Source organism: Diceros bicornis, chromosome 14 (assembly GCF_020826845.1).
Source record: "Diceros bicornis minor isolate mBicDic1 chromosome 14, mDicBic1.mat.cur, whole genome shotgun sequence".
Classification (NCBI taxonomy): Eukaryota; Metazoa; Chordata; class Mammalia; order Perissodactyla; family Rhinocerotidae; genus Diceros; species Diceros bicornis.
The window spans coordinates 37,455,133-37,467,727 of record NC_080753.1 but is presented as its reverse complement, the minus strand read 5'-3'; the positions used below and the strand labels follow the sequence as shown (position 1 = coordinate 37,467,727).

General features: G+C 33.8%; 1 protein-coding gene across 1 annotated transcript; it reads right to left on the bottom strand.

The window, feature by feature from the left end:
* Positions 1-2,879: 2,879 nt before the first annotated feature.
* LOC131413483 (olfactory receptor 2B11-like) lies at positions 2,880-3,803 on the bottom strand. Its single transcript, XM_058554011.1, has one exon. The coding sequence runs from the start codon at positions 3,801-3,803 to the stop codon at positions 2,880-2,882; it is 924 nt and encodes a 307-aa protein (XP_058409994.1).
* Between the last annotated feature and the right edge of the window lie 8,792 nt (positions 3,804-12,595).

Sequence of the window (12,595 nt, the reverse complement as noted above, 5' to 3'; positions counted from 1 at the left end):
CTTTTTAAACATCCATTATAGAAATGTCTTTCAATATGTTTACTGAGAAACAGGTTATATAGATATGGATATTGATATTTTTATAAATTTCATCTAGAATTATGCACCGTCTGAACCAGCCCTGATGGCCTAGTGGTTAAAGATCGGCATGCTCTGCTTCAGTGGCCCAGGTTAGGTTCCTGGGAGTGGAACCACACCATTCATCTGTCAGTAGCCGTCCTGTGATGGCAGCTCATGTAGAAGAACTGGAAGGACTTACAACTAGAATATACAACAATGTACTGGGGCTTTGGGGAGAAAAAAAAGAGAGAGAGAGAGAGAGAGGATGATTAACAACACGTGTTAGCTCCAGACAAATCTTTCCCAGAAAAAAAAAATTATGCACCATCTGTTTATTTTATTATTTTAGCTACATATTAAAGAGTTACATATTTAGGAGAAAGTATATTCAGTAAAAAAGGAAACCTATTCTTCACTTTAATTTTTAAACTAAAGTGCAGTAACTAAGTTATCATCTCCTATGTGGTAGCTGCTATTATAAACATATAAATATATATACTTATGTATAAATATATATATACCATAATTAACATGAAATAATTAGCCTTATAAATACTGTTGCAAATGTAATACCTGATAGAAAAAATTATATCCTAAAGGAATAAATAATATTGAGATTTCACACATCTGGGAATATATAATGGGATATTATGGGCAGCTTTCCCTCAATACCTCACAACCCTTTTACAAGAGACTATTTAGTCATCCGGCCCAAAAGTGAGATTTTCTGCTTCCCTCAGCTCATCTATGTTCTCTGTTCCAATTCTGAGATTCAGTTTTTTCTAATCAGTTATTTCCCAAACTGCGCTATATGTTTTTTCCTCTCCAAAATAAGCCAATAAAATCAGAAAAAAAAAAGAAGTTTGGGAAGTGCTTTATTAAATATGATTTAACAGTTTACTTTGAAGTTATCAAACATTTAATATGTTAATTTTTCTTCCAAAATTCCAAACTTTCAAGAATAATATATGACTCTTCCCACATTTGTTTGAATACGGATTACTTTTTAAAATCACTGTTAAGATTTACTGGAGCGGCATGGGAAGATAATTTGAGAAGCATTGCCTTAAACATCAGCTACTAACCTCTTTGTTAAACTCATCATTTAGTATATGACATATTTTTACATGAGCCTGTGATACAGGTTTTAACAATAGGCAGTGAAGACAGTAGGTAATACTTTTCATTCATTCACTCATTTAAAAAAATAATTATTGAGAGCCTATCCTGTAGCACTTACTGTGCTGACTACTCAGGTTACTAAGTGATAAAAAAAGACCTCATGGTCTTTTTGGAGAGAGAAGTTTGGTCATCTAAAGGAACGTAAACTTTCAAGTGTGGTCAATACTATGAATGCGGGGTACACAGTGAAATCAAAAGACCTAGTCCTTAACACCCATATGGCCATCCTGGGGAATCAGCTTATCTCCCAAAGAGTGATTTTCCTTGTCTCCTTCAAGAGCAAAACTAGTGTCCTTCCCTTCAAGGCTACAAAGGAAAGTTTATTGCAATGCATAAAGCATAAATTGAAGAGTGAATAAATTTTTTATATTAATTAATTATTGATTGCTATCAATATATCTTTGTGTTAGATTTGCACAATATGAGTCAATAGATTTTATTCTCACCATTTGGAATTGAACAGTGCAAATACGCCAGGGCACACAGGATGGGCAGATGTATTAAGACCTTACATCAATGTACTTAGTTATTAGAAAAATAAATATTTACCTTAAACACCAGTTAAAAGATAAGAGTTTTTTAAGAGTAGGGAGTATAGAAGTAGGAGCACATGACCGATTTATGAGAAGAGGTGGTATTATTGAGAAAATCATTAGCATACCACCCTCCCACATCATCATCAAACTTTCTACTTCATCACCTCTATCTCAAAATAGATGATCTGATAGCCAATTTATTTTATATTTTCCCCGTGTTATCCTCCATTTTCTTTCTCCAATTTCCTTCTGCTTAGCACCTAATGCTCTGATTTCTAAATGATTGAGAAATTTTGCCCTTTGACTACCTACCAAATACACCTAATTATCTCATTCTAGGTAAATTGTCTCCCCAATGAAGGTTGAGTGACCCTCAATACTAGGAGGCCACACAGGAGTTTCTCTGCTTTTAATCCTTAACTTTTCCCTTTGGGAACCTAGAAATAGTTATTTCAGTCAAATGCCTCAAAAAGAAGGAATATCATTGGGACCTATAGGAAAGATAAAGTCAGATATTATTTTTGAATTATCTTATTTACAAAGAATTGGAGACTGAATGTGTGGTTGAGAGAGTCAGTTATAGAATATAAGATATTAACTCATTTGGTCTTGCTGGTAATTCATAAAAAGAATTGATTAGCAAATGAAATATTAACCCTTAAATCATATCCATAATAGCAAGAAGATAAACCGCAGTCCATATTACTTGTATTATTTTTTCAAAATATCACGTAAAATGATGATTGATTTATTTATTTTAGCATAACTGAATGAGTCAATCAATAAGAACTTATTGCCCACTTTTTAGATTCCTACATAGAATCTTTAGATGGATACAGAGGAACTTAAATGACATGATCCTCATGCTCATGCAAATTGCAGACAAACTGAGAATTAGGATTCATACTTTGAAATGATATCCAATAAATCACAGCAGTGTGGTAAGTAAACATATATGTAGAATGAATAGGTGCTAAAGAATGCTAACAATTTTGGAGGAGGTTAAATCGAGAGGTAATTTTAAAGCAGGGGATCTTCTGAGTGCTATATGGAGAGTGTAGAGCATAAAAATAGCTATGTTTATTCTCTTCCCTGGTGGTACTATGAGACAAGAAGTCTCCTCATTGCCCTTTTTATATCCTTATTTCTCAAAGTATAGATAAAAGGGTTAAGCATAGGAGTCACCAAACTGTAGAAGAGGGACATGAGTTTGTTCTTGTCCTGGGAGTTAGTAGCAGAAGGTTGCACATACATGCTAATTACTGGCCCATAGAAGAGAGATACTACAATAACATGAGAACCACAGGTGTTAAAAGCCTTTTTCTTTCCCTCTGAGGACTGAATTCTGAGCACTGTAGCTACAATGAATCCGTAGGAGACAAGAATAAGTGACAAGGGAACCAGGGAATAGAATGTCCCCACAACAGAGAGCATAGCTACATTGAATGTCGTGTCGACACATGACATCTTGATCATCACTGGGACCTCACACAGGAAGTCATCTACCTTGTTGTTACCACAAAGTGGCAGCTGGATGGTGAGGGATGACTGAAGCAAGGAGTTAGCCAAACCACTTAGCCATGTCATGGCCACTAGGATGATGCAGAGTCGCTGATGCATGATAGCTGGGTACCTCAAGGGCTTGCAGATGGCCATGTAACGATCCAAGGACATCACAGCTAAGAGGATGCATTCTGTGGCCCCCAGGAAGTGAAACATATAAAACTGGGTCACACAGCCTCCATAGCTGACAGACTTATCTGGGCCCCAGAGGTTCAGCAGCAGTTGAGGGATGGTGGTTGTGGTAAAACACAGGTCCAGGAAGGAGAGGTTGGAAAGGAAGAAGTACATAGGGCTGTCAAGATGAGGATCTATCCTGGATACCACAATAATTGAGATGTTTCCCACTAGTGTGCAGATGTAAGCAACAAGCACCATTACGAAGAGTGGCATTTCCAACCAAGGATGGTCAGAGAAACCCAAGAGAATGAAAACATTTGGAGAACTTGCATTACCTGGATTCATGACTGTTGTTGGTCTTGTTTGTGGATTCAAGGCAAAAGGAAGACTTGTATTTCAGTATTGAATTTTCTTGATGGTCAATTTATTCATTGAAATAAAGTGAATTATGAAGAGATTTTTCTCTGTAATGTAACTCCAGTGAAGTGATTTGATACTCGCAAGAATAAAAATTATGTCTAAATGCTAAAAATTATTATTTTGTAGTCCATCTAAATGAAAGACTAACAAATCTCTATATTTCACCTAAGAAATGCAATGGCGCAAATTTTTATAGAATAATGATTAAGTAAAGGGAAACTCACAGTTGCTTCTACATTAGAGAAAAGAATAAAATGGAGGAATGGTTCCTCCCATACTGACTTACCACATGTGTTCATTTCTCTCATGCATGGTCTGCTGGCCCTGACCATGCTCTGTTTGAATTTATGAGTTGATTTAGGTAAGTTCAGAACTCATTGCACTCCAGGTGGATCAGTCTGATTTGCATAGAAACAACAAGATATAGTGCTATTCCTTAGGCTTATGCCTCAAATCCTACAGTGTCTTTTGCCAATATAAAACTTTTGTCACAAATGGAAACATGCATCTGAAAAGAAATGAGTCCTTGTAACATGTTCAGTACTTGAAAACCAAGACAAACAATAATTAATTGCACAGCCTAGTGATATAAGCTCATTTAGGGCATTAGTGCTTAAAAATGCAGCATGATGTATGTTAGCGCTTTCCACACAGTGAATTGTAATCTATCATACATTTAATGGTTATATGCTGTTTTATTGATTTATTATATTTGATTCCATTACAAGTGTGAGTTTATGTGTACATGTGTGACTTGGGTCATAATGTAAAATATATATCTTGTAGAAAACAATAGTAAAAAGTTTGAAAAACACTGGCATAGTAGAAAAGAAAGCTATGAAATCAGAAAACCTCGATACAGCCCTCTGCTAATAGTTAACACATATACTAAAAGCAATGCATCGCTTAAATATTTGGAACCTCTCTTATCTTACCTTGTTGTGCTGTGAAGATTAATTAATCCAATAAATGTGACTACATTTTATTGTGTAATACTTAATGTTGGTTTAGTTATTTTCATGAAGTATAGTGCTCAGTTTGTGAGTCTATATCTGCTGATTAAGTTTTCAGGTTGTATCCAAATACTAACAGTGTACTTATCCCCCTATAAGAAGTCTCATAACAATTGTATTTTCTTCCCTTTCGTTTCCCAAAATTACTATCCTTGGCTTGAATCTCATATTACCAATTTTAAGATTTGTATGCCAGTATGCATATATTTTAATTAATGGAAGTGCCCACTAATGCAAATTGTACCCCTAGATTATTTTTTTTAAAAAGACATATTTCAATGTTTTAAGTTACAATGATGTGTTATTATTAAAGGTGTCAATTTATTTACACTTTTTTTTTAGTCTGCAACTTTTCCTAAAGAGGTCACAACATGCATGGTCTTGTACAAAAAGATAAAATTAATCAAGCTAAACAGATCACTCCCACTCACATACAACACCTACCTTAAATCAGTGTTGATATTCAATGGTAGTACTTCCATTTCTTGAAAAGAAATCGACATTGGTCTTTCCATTAGCATTAAGTGTTAATTGGAGATAAGGATTGACTATTCTCTCTGTGTTCAGTGGCTTTATATCTTATCATAGGTCCTTAATGTTATTTATTTATTTGATTTGAAGGATCCCCGATATGTTTAGATGTGTAAACCTATTTTATTCTAAAATAGTAGTTGTTAAGGAAGGGTTCTCACTCTTTATATAAAGCTGTGGTACATTTTCTCCATACAGATAATAAACCCCAGGGGCAATTTCTTGGCAAGAAACACTACAGAAATTCTCTAGTGGGTATACTACTTTTCAATCTTCCTCTTGCCACAATAAAATGAAATGATAAATTGTGACATTTTCCTTGGTATGGAAAATAGACTCAAGACTACAAGAATTGTAGAAAACTCAATTTACAACAATATAGAAAATTTCCATAGATATCAGGGAAAATTCAAGACAATTATTTTTTGATGTCAAGATACAATTTTCTTTTATTTGTATTTGTCTCAGGATATTATTTCTTGAGATTCCTGTTGTTTTAAAAGCAGAGTAATCCTAGTTCTACACAGAGAAAAAAGAGGGAGTCACTTTCTAATATATTTTTTAAGGAACCAAAAGGCTTTTGTCTTCAAATATTTCTCCCACAATAGCCTAGCACAGTGTAGACTTTTTACCTGATCTAACATTGATTATACTAAAGTTTCTCATTTGGTTTAAACAATAAAAATATTGCGTCAAGTAATTAATATACATTGTTTCATTCATTCATTGTATCAGTAAACATTTGTTGAGTGCCCACTATATGTCAGTCACTTTTCTAGATGCATTAAATATAACAATGAACAATGACAGACAAAAATTTACTATAATTAAGCTGATACTGTAAAAGAAAAATAATAGATCTCTGCTTATCCTCAGTGCCTCAATAAATTTGGCTTCAGAATGATTGAAATACTAGTGACCGAATTCACAAGGTGTAAACAGATGTGTGGCAAAAATAAACTTTGCATTGATTGGTTTTTAACATGGAGCCTATAAGTTTGGAGATGTGGGTCCTGAAGACTTTTGACTTTGGCCTTCTTTTTTATGGTCCAGCTTTACTGAATTATAATTGACAAATAACATTGCGGAAGTTTAAGGTGTACGATGTGATGATTTGATATATGTATATATTGTGAAATGATTACCACATTAAGGTTAGCTAAAACATCCATTACCTCATATAGTTACATTTTTTTTGTGTGGTGAGAACATTTAAGATCTAGTCTCTTAGCAAATTTCAAGTATACAGTAAAATATTGTTAACTATAGTCACCATGCTGTATATTAGATCATCAGAACTTATTCATCTTATAACTGAAAATTTGTAATCTTTGACCAACATCTACCCATTTCTCCCCAGCCCCAGCCCCTGGTAACCATCAGTATACTCTCTGATTCAATGACTTCTATGAGGTCAATGTTTCAGATAAGTGAGATCATGCAGTGTTTGTCTTTCTCTGACTTCTTTCACATGGTGTAATACTCTCAAGTTTCATCCATATTGTTGCAAATGGCAGGATTTTCTTTTTTATGGCTGAATAACATTTCATTATATATATATATATGTGTGTGTGTGTGTACGTGTGTATATCACATTTTCTTTATCCATTCATCCATTGATGGGCAGTTAGGTTGTTTCCAATTTTTGACTATTGTGAATAATGCTGCAATGAACATGGGGGTGCAGATACCTCTTTGAAATAGTGATTTCATTTCCTTTGGATATATACCCAGAAGTGGAATTGTAGGATCATATGGTAGTTCTATTTTTAAGTTTTTGAGGAAACGTCATACTGTTTTCTTTTTCTTATTTTTTTTTGGGAGGAAGATTAGCCCTGAGCTAACACCTGTTGCCAATCCTCCTCTTTTTGCTGAGGAAGATTGGCCCTGGGCTAACATATGTGCCCATCTTCCTCTACTTTATATTTGGGACGCCTACCACAGCATGGCTTGATAAGTGGTGCATAGATCCCTGCCAAGATTCAAGCCTGCGAACCCTGGGCCGCCAAAGCAGAGTGTGCAAACTTAACCACTATGCCACCAGGCCGACCCCCATACTGTTTTCCATGTGTCATTCTGATTTGCATTTCCCTGATATTTACTAATGTTGAATACCTTTTCATGCACCTGTTGGCCATTTGTATATCTTCTTCTGAAAAATGTGTGTTCAGGTCCTTTGCCCAATTTTATATTGAAGTATTATTATTATTATTTTTGCTGTTGTATTTATGAGTTTTTTAAATATATTTTGGGTATGAACTTATTATCAGCTGTATCATTTGCACATATTTCCTTCCATTCCATAGATTCCCTTTTTAATTTTGTTGAAAGTTTCTTTTGCTGTGCAGAAGAGGTTTAGTTTGATTTAGTCCTACTTCTTTACTTGTGCTTTTGTTGCTCATGTTTTGGGGGTCTTATCCGAAACATCATTGCCAAAACCAATGTAAATGATATTTTACCCTGTTTCCTTCTAGTAGTTTTACAGTTTGGGGTCATGGATTTACGTTTTTAATCCATTTCAAGTTAATATCTGTGAGTGGTGTAATATACGGGTCCAATTTCACTCTTCAGCATGTGAATATCCAGTTTTCCAAATACCACTTAAGAAAGAGACTTTCCTTTCCCCTTTGAGTATTTTTGGCTTCCTTGTCAAATATTAGTTGACTATATACACTTGGGTTTATATCTCGGCCTTCTATTCTGTTCCTTTGATGTATATGTCTATTTTTATGCCACTACCATACTGTTTTGATTACTATAGCTTTGTAGCACAGCTTGAAAACAGGAAATGTGATACCTCTGGCTATGTTCTTCTTTCTCAGGACTGCTTTGGCTACTTGTGGTCTTTTGTGGTTCCATTCAAATTTTAGGATTGTTTTTTCTATTTCTGTGAAAAATGCCATTGGAATTTTGATAGGGACTGCAGTAAATCTATAGATGGCTTTGCACAGTATGGACCTTTTAACAATATTAATTTTCCTGTTCCTAAACATGAGGTATCTTTCCATTTGTTTGTGTCTTCTGCAGTTTCATTTGTCAATGTCTTATAGTTTTCAGTGTACAGAAATTTCACTTCATTGGTTAAATTTATTCCTGTTTTATTGTTTTTGAAGCTGCTGTAAATAGGATTGTTTTCATTATTTCTTTTTCAGACAGGTTGTTCATGTATAAAAATGCAACTGATTTTTGTATATTATTTTGTGTTCTGCAACTTTACTAAATTTGTTTATTAGTTCTAACAGTTTTTGCTAGAGTCTTTAGCGTTTGCTATGTATAAGATCATGTCATCTGCAGAGACAATTTTACTTCTTCCTTTCAAATTTGGGTGTCTTTTATTTTTTTTTCTTGCCTAATTGCTCTGGCCAGGACTTCCAATACTATGTTGAATAGAAGTGGTGTGAGTGGGCACCTTCGTCCTTTTCTTGATCTTAGAGGGAAAGCTTTGTACTTGCACTGTTGAGTATGATGTTAGCTATGGCTTGTTATGTATGTTAGCCTTCTTGCCATAAACAATTGCTTTATTGTCGCTTGTCTCACAATTAACAGTAGATCAAACATCCTGGGATCCTTATAACCAAGTTTGCATCAATCATCTTAGGTTTGCTCTTTGCTACCAATTTTTTCCTCACCACTTTCTGCATTCTAGCATCTTAGTCAGCTTCCGGTTCTTTGTTTTTATTTATTTCCCATCTAAAATTCCCTGCTGTTCTGTGTTTATTCATTGAATCTGATTACTAAAAATGACTTATTTTGTGTATCCTCAATCTTACCTAAGGGTACAATATATATTTACCTGTTACATTTTTAAATTTAAAAAATTGCCCCTTTTGACTATATTTGTATCCTTCTGCTATTATATATCATAACTGAGGTAGAAATAAAGAGATAATTATAAATTCTTACCACATGATTAATTCAGTTAATGAATTGAAAGAAATAGTTCAACAAAACTAAAAATGTAAAACAATCAAGGAAGAGGAGTACCTAAATTATTATTCCTTGTTTTACATTTGATCAATGGTGCATATATCATATATCCCAACACTTTCTAGAGTATTAAGTAATCTTCTTGAGCTCTTATAGTGCTCTTCAGGACTACTTTTGAGTAATCACCCTTGGGGAGGCAATGGATGTGTTCTGTATATAATAGGGAAATTACAAAAAAAAGCAAATATTTTACAACCAGAATGTTAAACCCTGGTAGATTGTATTACCGTTTACCAAAGACTCTGTGCCTTCCCTGTGGGATAATTGAGAGACGCATTCTATTGTTAGAAAAGGGAATCTTTGTCTTCTGGTCCAGTTGTATTTTCTAATTCCTGTAGGCCATGTCATCTGTGTTTTCTATTTTATCATTTTCTGAAGGTTTTTTGGCAGTTTTCCAGTTTCCTCTCCACCATTGTATGGTGTATGTGGTGGAATGATTTGCTTTTTAGTTTGCAGTTCATCACATAGTGGAGCCAAAAATGTACAGCACTGGTAGAGGAATATGTGTCACTCAGAGTTTCTGGATTCTATAACTTGATGAGAACTTGGGCCTTTCTATTTTAGGTAGTGGACGTCATTGTATGTTTGTGAGTGTGTGTGTGTATATGTATGTAGAAAATATGTACAAATATATTAGATTATATAAAAATTAAAAGATAAAAACACAAAGAAACATTAATGATCAACATATTATTGATGATCGACATATTTCCTGCTAGATCAAGGCCTTACCATGTGCTATTTCTTCTGCTTTGAATACTTTTTCCTCCGGTATTCACTTAACTCATTTCAACTTGATTTACAGATATGAGCCTAAATGACAAGTCCTCATAGGAGTTTTTCTTGACTCTCAACCTAGTTTAAATTAATAACTCTTTTATTTTTTTCGTTTTTACTTCATAACATTTATTACAACTTGTAATTACATGTTCAGTATGATTTTCTTCCCACACTAGCTGATAATTCTGTCAAGACAGCAACTGTATCTACATTATTCACTAATGAATACTCAGAAATTAGCAAAATCCATGTATATTGTAGGTGATCAATAAATATTAGGCAAATAAATGACTATAGCATCCCTCTTTCTGGATGTGCACTTATCTTAGGAAGACAGACAAATTCTAGGTGTCTCAGATTAAGGTGGTGTGTGATATATTTTTTTCCTTCCAGTTTTACTGAGACATAAATGACATACAGCATTATATAAGTCTAAGTTGTAAAGCATAATGACTTGACTTATATATGTTGTGAAATGATTACCATATAAAGTTTCTTTAACATTCATCATCTCACATAGATACTTAAAAAAATGAAAAAAATGCTTTTTCCCTTGTGATGAGAACTCTTAAGATCCACTTGCTTAACAACTTTCAAATATACCATATAGCAGTGTTAAGTATAGTTATGATGTTGTGCATTACATCTCCAGTACGTACAGGGAATTGGATGAAGGCTGTTGGAAGGTACAGTTAGTTTATAACTTTTGACCACCTTCATTCAATTTCCTGGTATGTGATATTACTGTAGATATGAGTAGTATCAAAATATTTTAGAATATTGATAGTGATTTAAATTTTAGGGCTCAAATCACCTTATATTATTGTTTAAATTATTGACATAATATATAAATATTTATAATATTATTTTATAAGCAGACTTTGGGAAATTTTGACAATTAACTTGAAGGTTGTAGTAGATGTTTCTAAAATTAGTTACAAAATTTATAATTACATTTGTCTCATAGTTGTTCTACTATTAATATTTTTTCATTTCAATTCAAATTTAGGTTATTATTTTAAGAGAGTGTTTAGTAGGAACTAAACATCAATGGAAAACTCTTCAAGGTAAAACAGATTAAGAGCACCAGTTTATAATATTCAGACTTTTTCCTAATAGTTAAGTAATTGTATGGTGCTATTTAAAAATGCAGAAAAAGTGTGAGGACTAGAATAAAAATTTTGTGATATCCTACTATGTATCTCACTACAATTAACTTGTTGGAAAATTTATTTCTAGTAGTTTCTTACACTTATATGTATATGAAAAATTAGGATCACATTCTCAATATAGATTTATTTCCTGACTCTTTTCTTCCACTTAACTGCAAGCAATAATAACTGCAATATTATTCCTCCATAGTGTTATTTTTAATAGAAATGACTAATCAACATATGTTAATAAACAAACTCAAAATCATAGGGCTAAAACCAACAAAGATTTCTTTTTTGCTCCTGTTTCAAGTCCGTTTAATATTAGCTGTGGGTTCTTTCCCATGTCATTCTCCATTAGGAATCCAAGCTGATGGTGTAGCCACTATCCAAAATTTCCTAGATTGGTGTGATAGAGGGAAGTAAATGTTGCAAAACACACACTGGCTTTTCAAATTTCTTCCCAGAAGTTGAACACTCATCTTAACTCACAGTTATTACCAAAGCTAGTCACAGACCATGACAACTTCAATGGGAGAGAAAAGCGTAATCCTACTATATGCCCAAAAGGAGTGAGAAAACCAAATATTTGTGATTGGTCTTAAGTATGCCTTAGAGTCACAAAAAAATTTCATTTACTCTTTTTCCTACACACAAAGTACATCTGCTCCCTCCTGAAAGGAGACAAAAAGAAAAAATTCCATCCAGTTACAAGATCAGCTCAAAGTTCAGGGTTAGTGCTTAATTCCACCAATCTCTTCATTAGGTCTGTACTTGAATTATCTTGGCTCAGAGATCTGTGAGCTAAACAGACAAGTTATCTGTCCTTCACATGCTCAATATTTAATAGGGAGAACTGGAAGAAGATGACCAATACAAACAGTGCTGTTCAGAAAGAGAAAACTTGGAGATACACAGAAGTCATAGGTCTCTAGAAATCCTGAAAACTACTGGGAAGTTGTTGTGAAGAGTTCCAACTGTGAGTTGGGAAATGTTCTCACATTCCGTTCATCAGAAGTAGCTCCCCAGTCCATTATTTTTCATAACACTTGGTTTCTATCCATTTGGAGGTCCATTATCCACAACGTATATATCTCAAAAGAGCAATAGAGAATATGTAAGCTCTTTCAACTTCCTTCTTACTTAATGAAGATTGGGAGTCCAAAGACTATTTTAATTCTCAAATAGTCAGAAGCTTCTTTAATCCAGATTCATGATTTATTTGGTAATATAACTCTCTCTCAAACTTAGTCGT

What these genes read in the sequence shown, in the direction of transcription:
- LOC131413483 (XM_058554011.1), bottom strand. Translation starts at nt 3,803, where the DNA reads ATGAATCCAGGTAATGCAAGTTCTCCAAATGTTTTCATTCTCTTGGGT.